Genomic DNA, 26163 nt, shown 5'->3' with positions numbered 1-26163 from the left:
CGTGTGCACTTGTGCGGGCACACGCACGCTTGTGTGCATGCACAAAGGGCAGCACAGTGCTCGTGCTGGGGGGGGGAGGTCTGTCTCTGCGGCTCAGGCCACAGACTAGCACTGGGCCACGGGCCGGGGATTGGGGACCTCTTATATACAGAACAATTAGCAGGATGAAATTGTTTCTAATGAAAATAATCATCCTAGTTACTGCTTTCAGTCTAATGCCCAAACACAAATAGGAATCAGCTGGCATCTATCCTGTCTATTTGAAGTGGTGTTTTAGAGTAATTTTTGTAGTATGTACGTCAGAGATTTTGTGTGGTGAAAATTGCGGACGAGAGGTGCTACTTGCTGGCAATGGATATAGCAATTCAAACTGTATGCCAGTAAAGGTTCTGGCTGAATAGAGATGGGCATGAACCGCCAGTTCAGTGGTTTATGCTGGCTCATTTTTTGGCTGGACAAGTGTGTGGTGCTTTCCAGCCCCATTTCCTCTGGTGGGTGCCTGCTCCGAAGCAGAGCCCAGAGGAGATGGGGCAGGAAAGCCAGGGCACTGCCTCAGAGTTTGTGCCCATCTCTAATGCTGACCTTTCCCACCCTTGCTGCCCCTACAGCTGATGTATGGCGATCAGCTGAGGAAGAGCATTTTCCCCTGTTCAGAATTAAGATATACACTTTCTCGTTCTGAGCATGGGTAGGATTGTATCTATGATTATCTGCTGATCAGAGATGAGACCTGTCTGGGGAAGACTGCCATCTAGCTCATACTGATGAGCTAGATGGCAATCTCCCCAGCCTTCATCTGATCCCATGGGCCAGATTTGCCATTCTCCTCAGGCATTTTGTTCTAGTATATTCACCACCTCTACCAAATGTAGATCTGAACAAAGAACTAGCTTACATCAGTTATGATGTCACTAAGAAGCAAAAATGTGTTTTAATTACTCCTTACTCATATACTAATGCCACCACTGTGAGCCTGGGTTTCCCCCGATTCTGAAAACACACAGAAAGTGAGGGACACTGTTCTCTTAAGATGGGTAGGAGAAATCATATGGACTGCCTTTGGGAGACTATATTGAAAAGTAACCAAGAAAGTGATTAATTCAGATTAGAGATGGGGGTATTCGGGTTAGTATATGAATATCCCTGCACAAGTGGCGATAACGAGGGTCCAGCCGCATGGGGCCAGATGGTCCACTCATCGATCCGCCGCTGCTGCAGATGCTGCAATTCTTCCAATGGCTCCGCAGATCACGATCAGCGAGCCACTCCTGGCAGGAGGTGGGAGGCCAAGCCTCAATGCAAGGTTGAAGAGTGGCTCGCAGATCGCAATCTGCAAAGCCATTGGAAGAATCGTGGTGTCTGCAACAGTGGCGGATTGGTGAGTAAACCGCCTGGCCCCATGGGGTTGGACCCTCGTTAATGCCACCTGTATGGGGATATTAGTGTATGAATACGAATACTCCCATCTCTAATTCAGATACAAGTAAATCCTGTTTTGCTTGCTGCAGGAGGTGTTTGCTAGTACTTATGCATTCTTCAAGTCAGTGAAACCAGTTCTTTGCTTGTTATTGTAGCATAGAATACAGGCCTACAATAAAGGATTTTTTTGCAATGTTTTAAAAGCATGTTTTGAGGGTGAGCCGTTAACATAAATTAGGTCAGCACAGAAATTTTAAATTTCCCTTTAGATTAACCATTCATCATTACTATATATGCTTTGTCATCACAGAGCCTTTTATCACAAGATGCATGTTATTTTTTCTGTCTGGCACCCACAGAGAAAAACATTCCTTATTCCAGAAGAAAAGGTATCTCAAGGCTGATAAATGATCTTAAAAATAAAGCTGGTCTCTCTTTAGATAAAGATCTCTTACTAAGATCCAGAGTCAATGCAGTTTAAAAAAAAACTAGTGCGATAAAGGTGTTTCTACAGGATATTGGAGCCAGATGCATTCATAGCTGTATGAGACAAATGTCTGCTTTCTGATTGGCTTCATTTACAAAGGAGTTTTACTGAAATTAAGGAGATGGCCTTTAAAATTATGTGAAGGATCATTCTATGAAATTACATTTTTCTTTGCTTGAAAGTGTCTTTACTGGACTTTGACACATCATACCAAAATAAAATATAAAAATTTACACTGTTCTTTTGTCATAGTTTTTAGGCATTTGTCTTTAATCTGTGATGCAGATAGTTGTTCGTCCTCAGGCATGTAACATATTAACTTCTAACATTTGCTACAGTTACATAAAACCAATAAATTGACAAAACACATTTTATTCTTGTTCCTGATTGACAGAGGCTCCTCGTTTATCAGAAGTCTTAAAACATTAGTTCATCAGGATTTAAGCTGATCACTGGAAATATGATGCAGAACAGTTTACAAAGCAGCTTGTGCTGGTAAGAAATGAATCCTTAGCAAGAGTTACCAAGGAACATTGAACAAGGTAAAGTGCATAAAGTACAGTGCAAAGGGGATCACAGCTTAACAGTCTTTGCTCTTCAACATAGCCAGTTCTCATCTTCCTTGGCAAAGATGAATGGCAGAGTCGTGAAGAGAACTGGAAATGTAACAGCATGGGGTGCCGCCAACATTCCCTCTAAGCTGTGTGGCTGCATTGGTGGCACATAGCAAAGCCAGTGTTGCCATTCATTTGAACACCACATGTGTGGGGGGGGCTACCAAGCACTAGCAGAAAATTAGAGGGAATGTTGGTTGCAGCTACTCAAGAACAGAAGTAACTTAATACAGAATCAATGCTTCCACTCCCAACTCCTGTCCCAGTGAACAAAACAACAGAACCTCATCCAGGTGGATTAGACTGGAGTCCACTGGAAGTTTAGTTCTGACAGACAAAATCAGCTTTTATAAGCGTTACATTCCTAATAGGATAAGCTTCAAAATCTGTGAGAGGAGGAGAACCTGGACTCTAAATGTAGCCATTACTAGTTCCTTAAGCTCTAAGCTATTTCTGGAAACCACATCAAATGAATTAAGCATTACTGATGTTCGTTCTGTGACAGCAGTCATCAAATCTATACACAAGGTCAGCCACAACTTTCATTTCACTGGAAGAAAGTGTGCTCACAACATAGCTATTTTCAAATAAAGTTTGTGGGGAAAATAAGAGTCATCTAATGAAATGACACACAAATCAAATTTTGATGGACAAACAAGAATGAAGAACTGCTTGTATTCAAAAGTTGTGAAAAAGAAATTGCACATCACAGAACTATTCAGACTTTCTGGATAAGAGATAATAATTCCTGTCATTAATTAGGTTCCTTTTACTTAGAGGCTGCTGGATCCCTCTCAATGGATCTGAAGAGCATTTTAGCTTACCATGCTCTCAGTTATATCATTAAAAGGACAATAGAATTTTAAATTAGTCTGGAAAAGGGGAAAGTGACAACAGGTGGGTACTCAATCACTTAGGACCCTTCCACACACAAAAAAGCATGTGCGCCAAGTTCTAATTGGACTTGGGGCAAATAACCACCAACAACCCATTTCAGATTGCATCTCCATCATTTATTTAATCTGGCATTACCATCCTCATCATCCTGTGTTTATGCGCAGATCCCTATTACAACTCTTATCTTTAAATACAAGAGGAGCTCTGCTTTTTGTCATCAATTTCCAACCCTGAATTGGAAAATATTAATAATGCAGTTGCTACACAAACCATTTCATCCAGAGATTTAAAGCAGGCAATTTCTGGGATTCCATTAACGGCTCACCCAAATAAAAATGTCCTGGTTTTCTCCTTCCAATTAATTCACATTCATACAAGAGGCAGCAAATCATGTCATTCCATCTACAGAAGTATTACTATTCTGCAATGTTTGGGCTGCCACAGTGAACATTCAAGGAAAGGCACACACAAAAAAGATGTATTTTTATCATGAAGATGGCATATTTTAGAAGAGTTTCCATTCTGGTGTAAGGGCTTTACTGTACCCAGGCAGTAATGTAGCAACAATTTTGATGTTCTGGTTTCATTTTAATACAATATATTTAACCATTTCATTTGTACCACTAGTTAGTTATAAGGTCCTTAAGACTCCCCTCTCTTCCAGCAATGGAAAAGTTACATACAGTAGATTGTATTGAAGTACTATTTTTCAGCCAAGCAATTTGTGTAGCACTTTCCCCTTCCACAAGTCAGGCTATCTGAGTCCATGCCAGATGCTTTCCCACCACAACAGTTGATCATTGTCTTGCAATACTTAGAGGAAAAAAAATACCTCGTACGTACTGCTGTATGAAAAGAAAGCACATGAGACAATGCTATCTGTTAACTATAAAACATGTTTCCAAATTTACAACCCTGTATTTTCTTTTTGTTTGTTTGTGGGTGTGTTTTTTTTTTTGTCTGAAAAATGACTGAGTCAAACACAAAAAAGTATTCCTAATTACACTGAATTGCTGTGGTTCTGAATGAGTAAAAGAATGCTCCAGGTATGACCATAGCTTAATGGTAAGAAAAGAGTATGTGGCTGAAGCAGGACTGACAAGTGGAGAAGCAGCAAGAAAAGGGAAAAGAAGAAACAGCTGGATGCAGAGGTAGTTGGTTGTCACAAGGACAGGATTGGCACTTTTAGAATTCTGATTCTTTCCCTTTCATTAGAGGAATCAAACTGCAGATTAAGTTGTTGTGATCAGCACAATGCAGTTTTCCCTTCCCTTTAAAGCAAGCAAATTGTGAACAACCACTACTTCCTGGTAGTCACTTCTTCGAGGGTTGGGTGAGCCAGCTTCTTGGCTTCGTCTGGTGCACTGAAAGCCACTGGGTGCAAATGGCCTGCACCACATCTTCCCCACTGTCCTCAGCCAACTGGCGTACATGCTGGACCAACTGCAAAGCTCTAGTGTTTTCCTGTTTCACTGACACTAGGTAGGCAGAACGTAACTTGTGGCATTTCAAATATGCTTGGATCTGAAACAGAGAAGAAATAGAGGTTGGGTTCCTGACATCTGCAAGCTGAGTTCCACTCATGGGAAGGAGGCTTTCTCACCTCTGTTTCTTGTGCAGCTACAGGCACCCCCACTGTATCTTCCCAGATGCTGAGGGTACGTTTGTGTGGATCAACATGGGATGTGGCAGAGAGGGGGCAGCAGGAAGTGGGAATCAGCCAAATAGAGACCCACTGCCTTCATTAGCGGAAATGCCTTCATGAGCAAGTATGTTTGCAGAAGAATCAAAGCCGATATGTATTTGCTGGTTTCCCAGAATAACATTATACACAAAGGAGTAAGCCTCAGATTTAGAACAGATGATATGACTACTTTGTTAGCCATGTCCAGGAATGCATTAACAAAGACTTGTATTTTAGACTTAATCAAAACTTAGACTGATAGATGTGTAGTTAGGATAGATTCAGCATCAGTTTGCAGCTTTCACCCTCAAAACAGTGGTCAAAATGGATTCCTTTGTTCTAATCTCAAATATATTATGCACTTTTCCACAATTTTTCAGTCTGGTAAAAAAGATAATAAAGATGATGATGATTACTACTACTACTACTACTACTACTACTACAATTTGTATACTGCTCCACATTAGTGCCGTAGCACTACTCTGAGCAGTTTACAATAATAAAAAAAACCCCAAAAACAAAACTGACATAGTAATCCTTTTCAGGGTTTTCTAGGTAGAAAATATTCAGTAGTAGTTTACTATTCCCTTCTGGGGTTGCCCTGGAACTGTGCAGCTTGCCCAAGATCACACAGGATGGCTCTACTTCACAGGAGGCTCAGTGGGGAATCCAATTCCCAGCCTCTAACTCTGCAGGCTAAACCACTAAACTATCCAGCCAGTGGTCAAAGTAACTAAAAATTACTTGCATTTTTATATCAACTCCTGAAGAAGCCCTGCATGAAAAACAGCATGAAACTATACCATATACCCCCTTCACGGACTGCTGCCTTGTCGTGGCGAAGGGGCTTGAGTAACTCAGGGAAGCAATGGGCTATGCCATGCAGGGACACCCAAGATGGACAGGTCATAGTGGAGAGTTCCAACTAAACGCAATCCACCTGGAGCAGGAATTGGCAAGCCACTTCAGTATCTTTGCCAAGAATGCCCCATGATCAGAAACAAAAGGCTAAAAGATATGACGCTAGAAGATGGGACCCTCAGGTCGGAAGGCGTCCAACATGTTACTGAGGAAGTGCGGAGGACAAGTAGAAGTAGCTCCACAGCTAATGAAGTGGCTGGGCCAAAGCCGAAAGGACGCTCAGCTGTGGACGTGCCTGGAAGTGAAAGGAAAGTCCGATGCTGCAAAGAAAAATACTGCATAGGAACCTGGAATGTAAGATCTATGAACCTTGAGAAGCTGGATGTGGCCAAACAGGAGATGTCAAGAATAAACATTGATATCCTGGGCGTCAGTGAACTAAAATGGACAGGAATGGGCAAATTCAATTCAGATGATTATCATATCTACTATTGTGGGCAAGAATCCCATAGAAGGAATGGTGTAGCCCTCATAGTCAACAAAAGAGTGGGAAAAAGCTGTAATGGGATATAATCTCAAAAATGATAGAATGATGTCAATACGAATCCAAGGCAGATCTTTCAACATCACAGTAATCCAAGCTTATGCTCCAACCATCAATGCTGAAGACTGAAATTGACGAGTTTTATGAAGATTTACAACACCTTCTAGAAGTGATACCAAAGAAAGATGTTCTTCTCATTCTAGGGGATTGGAATGCTAAAGTTGGGAGTCAAGAGATAAAAGGAACAACAGGAAAGTTTGGCCTGGAAGTTCAAAATGAAGCAGGACAAAGGCTAATAGAGTTTTGTCAAGAGAACAAGCTGGTCATCACAAACACTCTTTTCCAACAACACAAGAGGCGACTCTATACATGGAAATCACCACATGGGCAATACCGAAATCAGATTGATTATATTCTCTGCAGCCAAAGATGGAGAAGCTCTATACAGTCAGCAAAAACAAGACCTGGAGCTGATTGTGGCTCTGATCATCAGCTTCTTATAGCAAAATTGAAGCTTAAACTGGAGAGAGTAGGGAAAACCACTGGGCTAGTCAGGTATAATCTAAACCAAATCGTGTATGAATAGACAGTGGAAGTGAAGAATAGATTTAAGGAACTAGATTTGGTGGACAGAGGGAGGCTCGTAACATTGTACAGGAGGCAGTAGCAAAAACCATCCCAAAGAAAAGGAAATGCAAGAAAGCAAAGTGGCTGTCCAGCGAGGCCTTAGAAATAGCAGAGAGGAGAAGGGAAACAAAATGCAAGGGAGATAAGGAAAGTTACAGAAAACTGAATGCAGACTTCCAAAGAATAGCAAGGAGAGAGAAAAGGGCCTTCTTAAATGAACAATGCAAAGAAATAGAGGATAATAATAGAAAAGGAAAAAACAGGGATCTGTTGAGGAAAATTGGAGATATTAGAGGAACATTTTGTGCAAAGATGGACATGATAAAGGACAAAAATGGTAGGGACCTAACAGAAGCAGAAGACATCAAGAAGAGGTGGCAAGAATACACAGAGGAATTATACCAGAAAGATTTGGATATCCCGGACAACCCAGATAATGTGGTTGCTGACCTTGAGCCAGACATCCTGGACAGTGAAGTCAAGTGGGCCTTAGAAAGCTTGGCTAACAACAAGGCCAGTGGAGGTCATGGCATTCCAGTTGAACTATTTAAAATCTTAAAAGGTGACGCTGTTAAGGTGCTACATTCAATATGCCAGCAAGTTTGGAAAACTCAACAGTGGCCAGAGGACTGGAAAAGATCAGTTTACATCCCAATCCCTAAGAAGGGCAGTGCCAAAGAATGCTCAAACTATCGTACAATTGCACTCATTTCACACCCTAGCAAGATTATGCTCAAAATCCTCCAAGGTAGGCTTCAGCAGTATGTGGACCGAGAACTCCCAGAAGTACAAGCTGGATTCCAAAGGGGCAGAGGAACTAGAGACCAAATTGCTAACATGCGCTGGATTATAGAGAAAGCCAGAGAGTTCCAGAAAAACATCTACTTCTGCTTCATTGACTATGCAAAAGCTGATATGCAGATGATACCACTCTGATGGTAGAAAGTGAGGAGGAATTAAGGAACCTTGTAATGAGGGTGAAAGAGGAGAGTGCAAAAAATGGTCTGAAGCTCAACATCAAAAAAATTAAGATCATGGCCACTGTTCCCATCACCTCCTGGGAAATAGAAGGCGGAGATATGGAGGCAGTGACAGATTTTACTTTCTTGGGCTCCATGATCACTGCAGATGGAGACAGCAGCCCCAAAATTAAAAGACGCCTGCTTCTTGGGAGGAAAGTAATGACAAACCTTGACAGCATCTTAAAAAGCAGAGACATCACCTTGCCAACAAAAGTCCGCATAGTCAAAGCTATGGTTTTTCCTGTAGTGACGTATGGAAGTGAGAGCTGGACCATAAAGAAAGCTGACCGCCGAAGAATTGATGCTTTTGAACTGTGATGCTGGAGGAGGATCTTGAGAGTCCCCTGGACTGCAAGGAGAACAAACCTATCAGTTCTAAAGAAAATCAACCCTGAGTGCTCACTGGAAGGACAGATCCTGAAGCTGAGGCTCCAATACTTTGGCCATCTCATGAGAAGAGAAGAATCCTTGGAAAAGACCTTGATGTTAGGAAAGTGTGAAGGCAAGAGGAGAAGGGGACGATAGAGGATGAGATGGTTAGACAGTGTCATCGAAGCAACCAATATGAATTTGACACAACTCCGGGAGGCAGTGGAAGATAGGAGGGCCTGGCGTGCTCTGGTCCATGGGGTCACGAAGAGTCGGACACGACTGAACGACTAAACGAACAAACAATACCATATACAGTATTTAATCTGTTGAAAGCAAATATTTTGTGTGTGGCTTTCTTGGAGGAGAACAGCCATTTACTGTTCTTTACTGAAAACAAATTCATTTGAATTGGAAACACTACAATGCTTTTTTTTCACAAAGGAAATGTAAAACTTCTGGAATAAATAGCAGCTCAGATAGCACAAAAGGTCCATTGACCATCATAACTGCCATCTGCAGTTATGACAGAGGAACATATGCAGAAAAGAAAACAGTAGTTGCAGAATCTGCAGGGCTTGCTTTGCCTTTACAATAATCATCTCTTACAACATTTCACTCACCTTATTTTCATCATTCTCCATATCCTGGATCAGATTATCTAGTTCCTGTATCCCACAAAGAAAAAGCACAGTTGAATGATACAGAAAATACACGTGTACCCTGTTTCCCTGAAAATAAGACCTAACCTGAAAATAAGCCCCAGTATGATTTTTCAGGATGCTCGTCATATAAGGCCTACCCCAAAAATAAGCCCTAGTTAAGTGAAAGTCTGCCTTCCGCTATTATGCAGCAACCAGAAGAAGATGACATGGCTGTATTTGAATAAATGTAGATTGTTGTACATGGGGAAAAAAAACATACCCTGAAAATAAGCACTAAAGCGTTTTTTGGAGCAAAAATTAATATAAGACCCTGTCTTATTTTCAGGGAAACACAGTATATATATATATACGTATGCTTTGCTCCTGAAGAAGGCCAAAACCGAAACGCGTCAAGCCTGAGCCTTTAGATAATAAAATCTGCATTGCCAATTTTTATACATCTTGAGACTCAGTCTCCCATTTGTAGTTTTGCCACCAGTGGATGCACCGGTTTCCTCTGCAGTGTTCTTTCATTACCAAATTACACTTATGACATTAATTTTATTTTATAAATATATAAAATTATAGATAAAATTTTAGAATGAACTGGCTTGGAACAGTTACAGTTCTTTTCTTAGCTATACAGTTAACATTATAAATTGTTAATGAACGTGTACATAACAAGATCAAGAAGTAGTAGTTTACTTATTAATACTTATTTATCTTGTTATGTGCACATTCATTAATAATGTATAATGTTAACTGTATAGCTAAGAAAATAACTGTCCCAAGCCAGTTCTTTCTAAAATTGTATATAAAATCTCCCATTTGTCCTTTTGCCAATGAAAAAACTGTGAGAAAATGGGAACAATTCCGTCTTGAGGATTACTCAGACTGTTCTTAGTCTTGAAAAATACAGGCATGCAGAGGGAAAGCAAAGCTGGCTGTGCCCTTTCTTCCCTAAGAATTACCTCAGCAGGAATAGACTGGAACTCATCCAGGCAGTTTAGGATGACATTGTCCCCATCATTTTTATTTGCCGCACCAGATTCCTTGATGCATTTGAGGAACTGTCGGATCTCACTGTAGTTCTTCTGCTTCACCAGCTGTCTGGCCACTTCATTGTATACAGCAGCAGCATCCAGCTGGAAGTCCTAGGAGAACAAACAAAATTACAACTGAGATTACTGCATTAGGTTACTGCTACTAGCAGTGGATAAACAGTGGACTTGAAAGTCAAGAAATAAAGTATGCTGAGTTTTATTGTGGCAGAGATTGTCCCAATGAGCTAAGTGGGACTTCATCTTGAGTAAATGTGTATAAGGTCAAACAACAAGTGTGTCAAACCTGGGTAGGTTTTAACAGTTAAACGAAACATAGTGAGCCACTTTACACTGACTGTCAGCATCTTCTGGAAGTTTCACACAGAGGTTTTTCCTGGCCCTACTTGGGAAATGATAGGGATTAAATTTTTGGCCTTCAATGTGCACAGCGTGCATTCTCCCACTAAACTATATCCCTAGACCAATTTATGGACAATAGTCTGCATATTAGCTAAAGCCACAATCCTAAATGGAATTCAGAGTAATGTTTTTTATACTTTATCAGTTCACTAGGCTACAATGCTGCTTTGACTGTGTGACCAGCCCCAACCCAGGCCTGTCGCCTTTTAAAACATCTTTCCAGTAGCATATATGACACCAGCCATTAACCACACCAGATCCAGTGGCTAAAGAGTGAAAATGAGAACTTTTTATTATATGAGAACATTAGACTTGAAAGAAATTTGAACTTGAGTTTTTCTTCAGCTACAACAAGCAGTTAAGATAATTCATACCCACAAGTTCCTTATCTTTCTCACTTGCTTTAACATGTGCTCAATTCTCTATTCCCCATTTTCATAATAACCCTTATATTTTATTTTACTTTTTCTTTTCTCCCTCTGGGCTCCTCTCTTACTTCAGCCCTCTAGCCCCGTCTTCCTTCAGGCTCTGGATAGGTTAACTGCATACACCACCTAGCCAATCACATTGCTACACTGTTAACAAGCGGATTGGCCAGGGTTCCCTTCACAGCCTAGAACATACACATTTGTTCTCATTTTTCAGCCTGAACACTCTCCATAGAATAACTATTACAAGAACAATACTGGAAAAAAAAAAAACTCAGAAACTTCTGGGCAAGAAAAATCAAGTATTTGCCTTCAACAAAAGATACAGAACAGAGTGAAACAAAACCCAAAAAGATGATCCTAAAGCAGAAAACACTTTTGGGTTAGTGTTTATAGGCTGTAACTTTAAACCTAGATTATCATTTGCTTCTGATTAGTAGTACCTTTCCCTTTGCTCCACAATCACTATGGACAGAAACTTCTTTCTGATAATCAACCCTCTTACAGGGGCCCTCTTCAACAATTCATAAATGTCTTTATTCGAAACCTGAGGAGGGGAGAGGGCCAGCCCTACCTTCTTCTTCACAGCTTTCTTGAAAAATGACAGGTATGAAGCAGAGAGTGCCTTCCACCCATCAAGGGTCTCCATGCAAGCCAGAACATGATAAAGTCAGGGAGACTTTTATCAAACTCATTAATTTTTGTGTGAACAAAGCATCATGTGTGTGGGGAGGGACTGGGACTGGAATATTCTCCTCTGCATATTCACTAAAAGTGCTTAAGCACCTCTGAAAGACGACTTGTGTCAAACCCCGATATGAACACAGATATAAACTCATGTTTGAATAAAGCCCATTTGGGAACACGAAACTTTAAAAGCCAATATTGCTGATTTTGGTATCAGAGAGAAAAGATGTGACAGAGGCAACAGAAAAAGATGCACAATTATTACACACACAAATGTAATCCAATTCTGAATAGCTCCTCAAAAGATACATAATACTAATCTGCAAGAATGCAGTAACATTTGTTAACTGCTGTTGTTATGATACCGCCTCAAGGTCTAGCAGCTTTCTAATTTTGCCATACCTGTAAAACTCTGAATGCAATGCCAAAGCCTTCTTCTATGTTTTTGCCTTCCAACATGACCTGGGAAAAATTGCAGCAGCAAAAGGAGAAGTTGATTAATGTGCAGGTGACTCACAAATAATAGCATCAACCAGGTCACAAACAGATTTCTTCCCTCTTGACACTGAAAACTTCATGTACAGTTTATACCATGAGCATGTAACAGATTCTCTCTCAGTCTCTCTCAGTCCCTTGTCCTTCAAACTTACAATCTATTACATCGAAACAGAAGGGGGGGGGGGGGAAGAAACCTATTTATAGAACATCTACAGCAGATTTTTTAGCCTTTTGTTTCTGATCATGGGGCGTTCTTGGCAAAGATACTGGAGTGGCTTGCCATTTCCTACTCCAGGTGGATTGCGTTTAGTCGGAACTCTCCACTATGTCCTGTCCGTCTTGGGTGTCCCTGCACGGCATAGCCCATAGCTTCTCTGAGTTACTCAAGCCCCTTCGCCACGACAAGGCAGCAATCCATGAAGGATTTTAACCATCCCAAAGAAAAGGAAATGCAAGAAAGCAAAGTGGCTGTCCAACGAGGCCTTAGAAATAGCAGAGAGGAGAAGGGAAGCAAAATGCAAGGGAGATAGGGAAAGCTACAGAAAATTGAATGCAGACTTCCAAAGAATAGCAAGGAGAGACAAGAGGGCCTTCTTAAATGAACAATGCAAAGAAATAGAGGAAGATAACAGAAAAGGAAAGACCAGAGATCTGTTCAGGAAAATTGGAGATATTAGAGGAACATTTTGCGCAAAGATGAACATGATAAAAGACAAAAATGGGAGAGACCTAACAGAAGCAGAAGACGTCAAGAAGAGGTGGCAAGAATACACAGAGGAATTATATCGGAAAGATTTGGATATCCCGGACAACGCAGACAATGTAGTTGCTGACCTTGAGCCAGACATCCTGGAGAGTGAAGTCAAGTGGGCCTTAGAAAGCCTGGCTAACAACAAGGCCAGTGGAGGTGATGGCATTCCAGTTGAACTATTTAAAATCTTGAAAGATGATGCTGTTAAGGTGCTACATTCAATATGCCAGCAAGTTTGGAAAACTCAACAGTGGCCAGAGGATTGGAAAAGATCAGTCTACATCCCAATCCCAAAGAAAGGCAGTGCCAAAGAATGCTCCAACTACCGTACAATTGCACTCATTTCACACGCTAGCAAGGTTATGCTCAAAATCCTGCAAGGTAGGCTTCAGCAGTATGTGGACCGAGAACTCCCAGAAGTACAAGCTGGATTCTGAAGGGGCAGAGGAACTCGAGACCAAATTGCTAACTTGCGCTGGATTATGGAGAAAGCCAGAGAGTTCCAGAAAAATATCTACTTCTGCTTCATTGACTATGCGAAAGCCTTTGACTGTGTGGACCACAGCAAACTATGGCAAGTTCTTAAAGAAATGGGAGTGCCTGACCACTTTATCTGTCTCCTGAGAAACCTATATGCGGGACAGGAAGCAACAGTTAGAACTGGTCATGGAACAACTGAGTGGTTCAAAATTGGGAAAGGAGTACGGCAAGGCTGTATATTGTCCCCCAGCTTATTTAACTTATATGCAGAATACATCATGCGGAAGGCTGGACTGGAAGAAACCCAAGCCGGAATTAAGATTGCCGGAAGAAATATCAACAACCTCTGATATGCAGATGATACCACTCTGATGGCAGAAAGTGAGGAGGAATTAAAGAACCTTGTAATGAGAGTGAAAGAGGAGAGTGCAAAAAACGGTCTGAAACGCAACATCAAAAAAACTAAGATCATGGCCACTGGTCCCATCACCTCCTGGGAAATAGAAGGGGAAGATATGGAGGCAGTGTCAAATTTTATCTTCCTGGGCTCCATGATCACTGCAGATGGAGACAGCAGCCCTGAAATTAAAAGACGCCTTCTTCTTGGGAGGAAAGCGATGACAAATCTTGACAGCATCTTGAAAAGCAGAGACATCACCTTGCCAACAAAAGTCCGAATAGTCAAAGCTATGGTTTTACAATCTCTAAACGTCTCACATGAGAGCAGAGCAAGCAAGGCAGTGCGGAGTGTACTCTACACTATATGTGGAGGGAATAAAAATTCTGTGCCAAGCTCAGCTGACTGTTGACAGAAGATGGGTGGGAGGATAACAGAGGTGGTCAGAATGAGGTGGAACCGAGATCTCAGAGTCATCAGGAACAAACCCCTTGTTTAAATATTGACTTCAGTGGTGAAGTAAGGGGTGATTTAAAATGCCTTGCTTTATAACCATTAGCGAGGAACCAATTACAGTGGTGCCTCGCTTAACGAGTGCACCGTATAGCGATGTTTCCATATAGCGATCCCTTTTTCGGGATCGCTATACGGAAACATACCCAATCTTCGCAATGGGGAAAACCCGCATTGCGAAGATCGGGTATTGCGGCGGCCATTTTGGAGCCGCCGAACAGCTGATCGGCGGTTCCAAAATGGCCGCCGGAAGCCCGGAAATGGCTGCCGGCAGCCGTTTTCGCGCCCTGCCCTCGCTTAGCGAAGGCGCGAAAATGGCTGCCGGCACCTGGAATCCTCGCTGAACGGGTAAGTAACGAAGGTATTGGAACGCATTAAACGAAGTTTAATGCGTTCCAATACCTTTCCCCTACCCGTTTAGCGATGATTCCGTATAGCGAGGGTTAATCTGGAACGGATTAACCTCGCTATACGGGGCACCACTGTAAATCATACGAACACAGTCTGCTGTAATGTTTCTGCAGATGGAGAACACAACCATACCACCTTATCCCTACCTTGTGTTCAAGGTAGAGACAAGTGACCTTCAAATGGGGCCTCCATATGCGAAACCCAACATGTGCTAGCTTGAGCAATGGCTGTACCCTGCTAAATTACTTCTGCATACAAAAATACTTTTTTTGGGGGGGGAGAGAGAAAGGAAGATGTTCAATACTAATTATTCATAAATATAAGTCAAGGACTCTCTCAGTCAGTAAGTCAATCCGTACATTGCCTCTAAAGAGGTAATGAGCCAGGAAAAATATCAAAAAATAGAGAGAAAAACATGGAAGCAGGGGCTCAAATTTTTTCTATGGGAAATTAGTTACATGCACCACAATCCTAAACATGTTTACTTTGAACCTAGTTTCACAGGGTACTGAGGGATCTATTTTCTGGTATGTGTATCTAGTCTTTCATATTTTAGTCCTACCATGATAACACAACACTAATTGAAACAATATGTTATTATGTCAATGTTCATAATTCTAAATTGGTTCCATTTTTAAAAAACCCCAGCCTTTCCTTCCTATCACTGAAGTTCTGTTAAAACATTATGCCTGAAAATGACAAGGGCTTTAACTGTGGTGGATAACAGAGACAACAGACATTAGCTTTGCCACCTTGTCCCCTTTCCACTCAGACATGAAATGGACCTTTATACATTCAGCCCAAAAATCAGAAGAAGATGCTATAAAGGTTTCGCTAACATGTAAACAGCATTTCCATGATTGGGAGCTCTGCTGATCCAAGGATCCAGATTATGGGCGCACTCTAAGTAGGTTCAGTGGAATGCACCCTCAAGCACCTTTTCAGACTTTCATCCTAAATGTGGGAAGGTCTGATTATCTTTGAGAGGAAGAGGATTTGAGTGAGGATTTGGGTGCATTCTCATGTTTCCACCATATTAGAATCTTCCCACTTGTAGGCTATGATGTGTGAATAGGGCTTTAATCTCAACTCCACCCACCCACCCCCAAGGGTGGGCCCTTGTTAAATCAGAACTAACAGTAAAAAGCAAACATGAAATGTGGTTCGTTGGAATAACTACTGTTAGTAAAGAATTTACATATTTTCATCATAGGCTATGCACAGTCCCATTCACAGCACTTCATTTTGATATTTAAAGCCATGCCATGACAAGAAACAGCATCCAGTACCTTGCAAGCCACTTCTATCTTCATTTGGGTGTTTCCAAAGAGTGTGGGCACAGCTGAGACAGGCACAGAGGAGGCCCCTGATTTTTCACATCGATGGAGGAATTTTGTTACTTCCATCTGAAGCTCAACTGTATTGATATGCCTAATTTAAGGAAAATACGCTTCATTAACCAACGGAGGAGATTTGTTTCTACAGTGCCTGTGAAAAATTATTTAGGTATGGAAATGATTTCATAGATTACCTGGTTACAGCCAAGAGATGCTGAATGTTCAGTATTTTTATTAGGAGAATGCTTGTCTTTTTTTGTTTTCATAACTAGAATAAGTATATTCTATCACTTTGTGGGCATAAATAAATTAGAATTTAAAAAGGGGGGGGAGGAAGAGGGGGAAGCAGCAGCAGACGCTGGTAATTCAGTTCAAACACATGCCAAACATGGAAACATCTCTGGTAGAGAGGCTGGAAGTTTCAATCCATATTCTAATACATGCTGTTAAGTTAAAGCTCACTTGACTGAATTATAAAACAAGGCATGCTTAACATCCTGAAGCAATCTACCTTCATCTTGAAGTATACTTTATACATTGCTCAGGAAACAGTTTAACCCTGACAGGATTAATGATAAAATAGTTGCCAAGCACTGTTTTGTTGATACCTTGATACATCTGGAGCAGACATTTTCTTATGGAAAGTACAGGTAGTCTTTTTCCTTCCTGAACTGCGTGAAACTTCCTGTAGGTAAATTTTAAGGTGATCCTTGACCTTCAAAAGCCATTTTTGTCTTTCTCCCAGTTCAGTGTAAGACTTTGCATTGTGAGTGAAAAATCTGATACAGGTCATAGCAGCACGGACTTGATCCTGGCAGAAAGACAGAACATTAAACATGATTGATACTGATTCTGATCCTTAATACGGTCAGTGACCAGCAGATATATTCAAATATTATTATTACATATATTACTAGAACACGAAAGTACAATTACAAATATACAGCCTATTACAATATGACTACATTTTATAGATTCTCCATAGTTTCACAGGACTGAAGAGATCAGTAAATCCATTCAGTAAACTTTGTACCGCCTCCAATCTCATCATCCTAAATAGTGTAGCATATAAAGTATGTGATGGCCAATACACACCATTACTAAATATCTGGCATTGCTTCAATTGGTGCAAGGAGGGAACAGAGACACTTCATTGCTGCCACACAAAACTTCATCACTGCTTTAGTTATATCAGATTTCTTGTCCAAGGGTAAGATCACAACATAAAATTCTCTAGACCTCCCTTCAAATTGTTGCAATATGGGCTGGAGGAGGTCCTTCTGACTATCTCGACAGAAGGAGCACTTTAAGAGTACATGATCAGCACTTTCAATCTCTGCCTCATTGCAAGGGCATGCTCGATTAATGGCGGGCAAACCCTGATATCTACCTTCCAGTAGTCTAGACGGAAGTACATTAAACCATTAAATTTAGCTGACATAAAAGCTTTCCTAAATTTGGGGATTGTTATTTTGAATAGATAATTGGGCATTCTAAATGTAGTACTCCTAAATACACTAAATTTGTCCAGCACTGCTAAATGTTCTTGGAGCTCAACATCCCAGATCCTCTTTTATGGCTGCCTTGGCATTAGCATGGCCCATCACTAAGAGGACATCTGGGGAGAAGCCCAACCTCAGTAATTCAGCAGATAGATGCCTCTTCCAAGTTGACTTGAAGATGCCTGCTAATATCGAAGTGTGCCAAACCTACTGAAGCAAAAATAAGTTTCAACTTGTAATAAAACGTGGGCCAAAGTACGTGCTTTGATGGAAACCAACCCTGCCTCCAATCAAAGTGTAGCATTCAACACACACAGAGGCACCACGAAGATCCCTCTCAAAAACTTTCTCTGTACTATTTCCAAGGGCTTCAAATTAGAATATGCAAACAACTGAGCCCCATAAAGCACCTGAGCTATAATTTTAACTTCAAAGACTTGGATCACTGATGGTACATATTTTACACCTTTAGTGTAGAAGAACTTCAATAGCGCAGTACTGCACTTCTGTGCATTTGATGTTATATGGTTCAAATAAGAGGACCATGACTATGAGGAATGAAATATCATACCTCAATATTTATAACAGGATACCTGCTCTATGTTGCTTCCATTTAATGTCCATCTATGTTTATTTTGTCTTCTGATAATAACCATAACCTTTGTCTTACCATAATTAATTGAAAGTTGCTCTTTGGAGTTATACGAGGCTAGGGCTTTCAAAATTCTCCAGACAATTCCTCTCATATTAAAACAGTCTTTTTTCCAAGAACTTAATAAGATAATCATGAGATTTGTATGGCAAGAAAAAAAAACAAGAATCAAAATTAAGGCAATGCAAGATGCTAAACAGAGGGGTGGCTTTGGTCTTCCAGATTGGGTTCTGTATTATAGATCTTGTATTTTAGATTGGATAAAAGAATGGATAACTTTGGAAAATGATAGATTACTTAACTTGGAATGACACGATTTACAATTAGGCTGGCATACTTATCTATGGTATAAAAAAGATAAAGAGCAAAAGCACTTTAGTTTACATATGATAAGAAAAGCTCTATTGGGAATGTGGAGAAAGATTATACAACAAATTTACAGTGGTGCCTCGCTTAACAATTTTAATTGGTTCCAAAAAATTCATCGCTATGGGAAAACATCGCTAAGCGAAACACGTTTTCGCATAGAGATGCATTGAAAACTGGATAATCCGTGAAAATCACCATAGGAAACATCGCTAAGCGAAACGTGGTTCCCCCACTGGAATGCATTGAAACCTTTTCAATGCATTTCAATGGGGGAGAAAAAAAAATCACCAAAAATTCAAAAAGAGCCAGAACGAAGCCAAATTTGGTTAACAAGGGGTTTATTAAGTGCACTAACGATTTCAAGCACTCTAAACCCTTTAAAACAATTTAACACCTTTTAAAAATAGCAAAAACAGAGCTGTCAAAAACATTGCTAAGCGAAACAGGTGGACCTAAACTGTCATCGCTAAGCCAAGGTCCCGAACATCGCTATGTGAAATTCCCCCATTGGAAACATTGCTAAATGGAGCGCAAGATCACTCCTAAAACCTCATCGCTAAGCGAATACATCGTTAAACGAGGCAATCGCTAAGTGAGGCACCACTGTACTATAAAACATTGGTATGGGTGTCACCTATAGAGGCCTTTACACAATCTACGTAGTCTCATGACAAAAGCAAAACTTTTAAGATACCAAGATTTATTTAAAAAAGGATGGTGAACTGAGGTCTAAAGAAAAGTTAGAGTCACAGAATATTTATATAGACTGGTGGTCCAGAGCACAGCTGGAATCTCGATACACAAAAGACTAAATAAAAGGTTTCTACTCAGAACAAACAATGTTTGATAAGCTCTTATTAGGTTCAAAAGACAAAATTGTTAAGAAAATGTATAACTATTTGTTAGAAATTAAAATGCAAGATGAAACGGTTAAAGAATGTATGACTAAGTGGGCACAAATTATAGGGCATAATATTGATATTGATCAATGGTTGAAAATATGGCAAAGTAATATAAAGCTTACAAGATTGGTTAATTTTAAGGAGAATATATACAAGAGGTTTTATAGGTGGCATATGACCCCAGAAAAACTGTTGAAGATGTATAGAGATGTATCAAATCTGTGTTGGAAATGTGAAGCACAAGTGGGAAGCTATTATCATATGTGGTGGTCATGTAGAGTAGTGAAACAGTATTGGAAAAGAGTACATGCTATGCTGCAACAAATATTGCTCTGTAAGATGTCATTAACCCCAGAATTGTTTTTATTGAGTATGATACCTGATAACATAGATAAGTCAAAGGAATATATAGTGTTATATATAGTTACTGCAGCCAGAATTCTCTATGCCAAAAATTGGAAAAGTCCGACGGTACCAAAACAAGAAGATCTCATAGAGAAGATACGGGAAACAGCGGAAATGGACATTTTATCAGAAGTGATGAAGGACTGTCCTTTACAAAAGGCAGCAGAAAGATGGGACTTATTCTACAAGTGGATTGAATCAATAGGTAGCGCATGAATAGCATATATTGAAATTAGAACTTAAACCTGGAAGGCAGAAAAGAGTAAATAGAGTAACTTGGAATCTTGATATGGCAATAGGTATAGAATGGACGTTAGTATGTTATTGTTTCTCCTCTTCCCTATTAACCTCAATTCCCCTTTTTTTTGTCACACCCTTGTTAAAAATAAAAATTTAATATAAAAAAATTCTCCATAAACCCACACACAAAGTTGACATCGAGACCACATCATCCGCGTACAGCAAAATTGAGAGGAGGTGAGTACTCAGCTTGGGGGATGAAAGTCTGCTCTCAATAAATTATACACTATATCATTAATATAGAAATTAAACAATGTTAGGGCTACAACACAGCCTTGCTTAATCCCATTAAATAATGGCATCACATTAGATAAGGCTTCCACCTAATTACAAATAAGCTTAATACTAGTATGGTTGGACAGTGTCATCAAAGCAACAAACATGAATTTGACAACTCCGGGAGGGAGTGGATGACAGGAGGGCCTGGCGTGCTCTGGTCCATGGGGTCACGAAGAGTCAGACACGACTAAATGACTAAACAACAACAACAACAAAGTATTTTTGTGCAGTCACCTCATTAGCAAAAGGAGTCTTTTGTCAATATTTGTAGCCTCTAATTTGGTCCACAATTTTTCCTGGGAATTAAATCAAATGCAGATTGGAAGTCTAAACCATACACAGAGAGCTCCCTTTAGGAGTGGAATATTTATTCACTAGATGTTGCAAAACTGACGCCTGGTCTATAGTGGCCCTGCCTGCTCTGAATCCAGCATGTTCCTCATTGAGGATATTTCCTTCATGTAACCATTCTTGAAGTTTTCCTAACAGATGCTTCACATAAAGCTTGTTAATAGTACTTAGTAGGCTTATTGGACGGTAATTTCTTAGATCTGATTTACAGCCTTTCTTAAAGATCGGTACTATTAAGAGCAAGCCCCCAATCCTCTGGAATAACTGCTGAGCGGTCAATCCATGTAAAGAGTGATGCCAAAACTGGGGCCCATCAATTCATGTTATCCTGCACTAAATCAGCTGTGATGTAATTGGTGCCTGAGGCTTTGCCCTTTTTCAGCTGACAAATCAACAAGCTGATTTCCTACTCAGAAACAGGGGGCCAATCCATTAACCCAACTGGAAGTTCTTGAATTTTTACAGTGATACCTGTGTGCCATGAGTAAACACCTGCAAAGTGTAATTCCCACACCCTTACCAGTATACCAGTATTAATCACAGGGTGAACCTTCAGGCCCTTTAACACAATTCTCCAAAAGTACTTAGAGGTACCTTAATTTGGTCACAACAATTAGTTGATGCCAAGATTCTTCCTGAGCTTGAAACTTCTTCTTTTTAATCATGGATTTATTTATTTATTTATTTATTTTATTTATATCCCGCCTATCTGGTCGTGTTGTACTCCCTCTTCAATATAAACTATTCGGATGGATTCTTCCCAAGCCTTGTTCTTTGTACAGTCTATTTAATCAATAGATGATGTTTCTTTTTTCTACATTCCCTCTCAAACCATGGTCTTGAGTGTAGATTAAGTCTGTGTTCTGTAGTGCTGGAGGAGACTCTTCAGAGTCCCCTGGACTGCAAGGACAACAAACCTATCAATTCTAAAGGAAATTAACCCTGAGTGCTCACTGGAAGGACAGATCCTGAAGCTGAGGCTAAAATATTTTGGCCATCTCATGAAAACAGAAGACTCCCTGGAAAAGACCCTGATATTGGGAAAGTGTGAAGGCAAATGGAGAAGGGGATGACAGAGGATGAGATGGTTGGACAGTGTCGTCCAAGCTACCAACATGAATTTGATCAAATTCCGGGAGGCAGTGGAAGACAGGAGGGCCTGGTCCATGGGGTGATGAGGAGTTAGACATGACTTAACATCTAAACAACAACAACATAATTGAAGCAGATTGGTAGACAATCATCACGTTTACAATATAATCTTCTAAACCAACCTACATCTGCTTACTACACTCCTGTGATTGCTGAGGTGGAATATAAATATCAATTAGCAATAAAACACAGAAATTAAATTTCAGAATTACAGCAGTGGCAATATATTAGAGATGGAATCTGTATGGCTTACACAAGCTCGTAGCTTGTTAGATATAATTACACACAGCCCTCCCTTACACTGACCCCCCGCCCCTTTTTCACTAGGAGTCGCCTTAAGAACAAATGACACATAGCCATCCAATATCAACCCTTGCTGGGACCAAGTCTCTTGAAGCAGTAAAATGTCAAAAATTTCCATATATTCTTTATTTTGTAGGCCCAGCCAGCAATATTCCAAGAAATGATTTTAATTAAGACTTGACTGAGCTTTAGAGCACCAGACGAAGCAGAGATGCCCATTTCTCAAAAGGCTCTGGGCTGGTATGACATTGGGGATCATATGGAGCAGGTCTTTAGAATGCATTTAATTATAGAAATGGATTCATATAGGAAAAGAAAAAAGAATTTGCATGTTTAAACTTGGAAGATGCTCTATACGTGAGCATGTGATACAGATTTTCTCAAGTTTCAGAGTATCTTCAGTGCAATAGTAATAGATTGTTCCTACTTTTGATCCTGAATGAGGAAACTTTGTGAGGCCACTGAACTGCATAGCCTTCATTACTTTTTTTCGGAGTAACAAATGTCTGTCTGCAGAATGGAAAAAAAGGAGCACAGTGCTTCTCTAGCTGGTACTGCCAAGCACAACTGAAAGCAGCAGCAGCGGCGGCAGCAGAAGTCCTTGTGTCCTAAACTCCCTTTCAAAAAGGGGCCTTTGATTTGAAACATTGATCAAATTCTAATTGGGATTTGCTGGCTAAATCACACTGGTTTAACACACATAGGTTGAACCATGAATGAGATCCTCTGGGGTATTCAATACCTTGCTTATTATCAACTGAATGGAAGCACAATTCAGACTTGGTTTGAGGACCTACATCTGCTGTTTTGAGGGCTGAGTTCAAAAAGTTATTGGGCAGAATGTCATCAAGATGACAGAAGGTATTGTAATATGGAGATTAACAGACGCAATCTTGTATAGGAATCTCCTTATCTCTGTTAAATTAAATTTAAATAATAATTTTAATAATAAATTCTGAAAAGATGGATCTGGTTTAAAGGGAAGGTGCATTTACCTTTTATAATATAATGGTGGACATCAGATAAGGTTAAAATCTCCACCTGTGCATATTTCAGCCAGATTTTCTAGTCTGTCATCTGCACACTTGTATAGGCTTGCATTTGGCAATAAATGGAGGCTAATTAGAAGCATTAGTTGTTAAGGGTACATACTGTGAAGACATATCTTCCTCTAGGTTCTGTTAGCACTACTTCTGGAAGGATAATAATCACTACACCCATGTGATTTATATGATCCTAGTGTGTAAAACTACATCAAAGGAGAGATTTTATTTATTTATTTATTTATTTATTTTATTTCTATCCCGCCTATCTGGTCGTACTAGACCACTCTAGGCGGCTTAGAGATGTTTTAAGATGTTGAGTTTTACTTCTAGTGCATCTCCTACAGGAACATGATGTCCAGTTTGTCAGATTTTATTAAACTGATTATTCTGCTCCATTTAATGGCTGAGTCCACACCTCAAACATTAAATAAGAAACATTTTAAGTTCATCATTGTGAAGCAAAGATATTCTTGCAAGTGGGATGGTTCCTATGAAGAGGGTCCTGAGAACACTGGTGATTACAAGAGACTGTACTGGGGAATATGCAAACAAATTAATATCTTCTGCCAAAAGCACATCTACTATGAAGTGGGTTTGCTCTTGGCAATTCATGGCAAAGAGTACATAACAATAACTGCATGCTGCCAAGTCAATTCTGACATAAGGTGACTCTTTCCTGAGTATTTTAGGTACAGAATACTCAGAAATTGTTTGCCATTCCCTTCTTCTGGGGGCATTCTGGGAGTGTGCAGTTTGCCCAAGGCCATACAGGCTGACTCTTTTGAGATGCACAAATGAGGAACTGAACTCCCAACCTAAACCACTGAGCTATCCAGCCAGCAAAGAGTATATGGGAGTACACCGATAATGGCATGTTAACTGAGAGTACCTATCAACTGAGTGGGAAAGAAATCAGACTTGGTTTGAGCTTCCTACTTCTGGAAGGATAATAATCACTACACCCATGTGATTTATATGATCCTAGTATGTAAAACTACATCAAAGGAGAGATGTTTTAAGATATTACGTTTCTTTCTAATGGGCCTAATGAGTGTCTCCTTGAGGGCAGATGGAAACCCATTTATTATTGCTGTGGCCCATTCTGTTGTTTTCTGCCTGGCTGCTTTGATTAGCCAGGCTGGGCAAGGGTCAAGGGAGGAGGTGGCTCGACAGCGATCAAGCGCCTTGTCCACAGAATCAGGAGTCACAGGGTGAAAGGAGTCGAAAATCACCGGGCAAGACAGAGCGCTGGACATCTCTATTCGACTCATTGTATTTTAAAAAGGAGAGAGCTCCCGGCGGATGGCCTCCACTTTAGAGTTTTAAAAGGCTGCAAACTGGTCGGGTGAGAAACTAGGGGGAGGCCTATCATCTGAATCAGTTCCGGATAGGTCGCACACTATACGGAATAACTCCGCCTGATGGTTGGATGCTTCGCTTACAGCCTTTACCTTATTCAGGTAAAGGTTAGTTGCGACCTTAACAGCTATCCAGTTATGGTCTGTTGGGTTCTTCCTCCATCTACGCTCTAGCCTTCTCCTTATTCGCTTCATCACTTGAAGCTCCTGGTTAAACCAGGGTGCTGGCTGAGCTCTACGGCGGAGAGGGTGTTTAGCCGCGATCGTGTCTATGGCCCTGGTGGCAGCAGCAGACCAGTTGTCAACCAGAGCGTCGACAGGAGCGCTAGCCAGGTCAGCCGACCATGGTATCCTCCTGGGGAGGCTCTCCGAGTTGGGAATAGGTGGCTTGGCGTTAGCCTGGCTCCGTTCCTTCCTGGAGGACCAACCCCAGAGAGTACAGCTTGGGGAGAATGTCCCAAGGAGTAGCCTACTTCCACATGTCTCTAACTAAACTAAGCCAGGGAAATTACACTGTAGGCCAGATTAGTTACATCACTGGTTCTTAACCTTGGGTTACTCAGGAGTTTTGGACTGCAACTCCCAGAAGCCTTCACCACCAGCTGTCCTGACTGGGGTTTCTGGGAGTTGCAGTTCAAAAGCATCCGAGTAACAAAGGTTAAGAACCACTGAGTTACATTACTGTGGTACATCGAAACATTATGTAACTGGCCCACAACAAAGAGAATGCTGATTTGGTTCTGTTGGACATCAAACTGATCTCTAGAACTGAGCTGCTATTGTTTTATTTTCTTAGTCTTGATTTTTAAAAGGCTTCTAAACCCTTTTTAGAGCATTTTTGTGCAGCAGAGCTGAATTTTCAAAAAATACTCCAAAACAAAAACCACACTGCAAAACTCAAATCAAGTTAGGAAACTCCGCAAAAATTTCATAAAATCCCAACAGAAAATCACAAATACATCAGAAGACATAGATCAAATCCCCACACTTACCTTCATAAACTGCTGCAATTCGTACAAAATATGGTAGTAGTTCTTCTTCTGCAAATGTTTGCAAGCTGCAATGAGGTAGGCACCCCAGCTCTCTAGACCTAGATCAATGGTTTCCAGTAATTTCTCTAACGTGTGAAGTTTTCCACTTTTATAGGTCGGAACAAAGATCCCTTCAATAAACACATCTGGCGGACTCTCCTAAAACAGTGAGATATTAAAGCTTTTAGACTAAGGATGGGAAATCGCTTTCAGACTGAGAGCCAAATTCAATTTCAGAAAAGTTCCTGGGGGCCACATTCCGATGTGATGGAAGTGTGGGGCCAAAAAGTAGTTGCATACCTGAAGGTCTTACTTCCTTAGGAAAAGTATTTTAATGGACAAAATCCTTTTGCATAAAGTTAGGCCTGCACATCATCCTT

The 26163-nt window shown here is 40.6% G+C and overlaps 1 protein-coding gene across 1 annotated transcript in view; it reads right to left on the bottom strand.

Annotated features, from left to right (window-relative positions):
- Window positions 1–2144: 2144 nt before the first annotated feature.
- Window positions 2145–26163, bottom strand: part of ZFYVE26 (zinc finger FYVE-type containing 26) — a 75878-nt gene continuing 51859 nt past the window's right edge. Inside the window, exons 37-43 of the mRNA XM_078390381.1 lie at window positions 25745–25942; window positions 16742–16944; window positions 16086–16227; window positions 12149–12208; window positions 10140–10322; window positions 9148–9192; window positions 2145–4941 (exon numbers count right to left, since the gene is read on the bottom strand). Of these exons, the coding sequence (XP_078246507.1) occupies window positions 4732–4941; window positions 9148–9192; window positions 10140–10322; window positions 12149–12208; window positions 16086–16227; window positions 16742–16944; window positions 25745–25942 (1041 nt within the window). The 3' untranslated portion in view covers window positions 2145–4731. The remainder of the gene's footprint in view (window positions 4942–9147; window positions 9193–10139; window positions 10323–12148; window positions 12209–16085; window positions 16228–16741; window positions 16945–25744; window positions 25943–26163) is intronic.

Source organism: Pogona vitticeps, chromosome 1 (genome assembly GCF_051106095.1).
Source record: "Pogona vitticeps strain Pit_001003342236 chromosome 1, PviZW2.1, whole genome shotgun sequence".
Classification (NCBI taxonomy): domain Eukaryota; kingdom Metazoa; phylum Chordata; class Lepidosauria; order Squamata; family Agamidae; genus Pogona; species Pogona vitticeps.
This window is presented reverse-complemented; position numbering and strand designations above follow the sequence as displayed.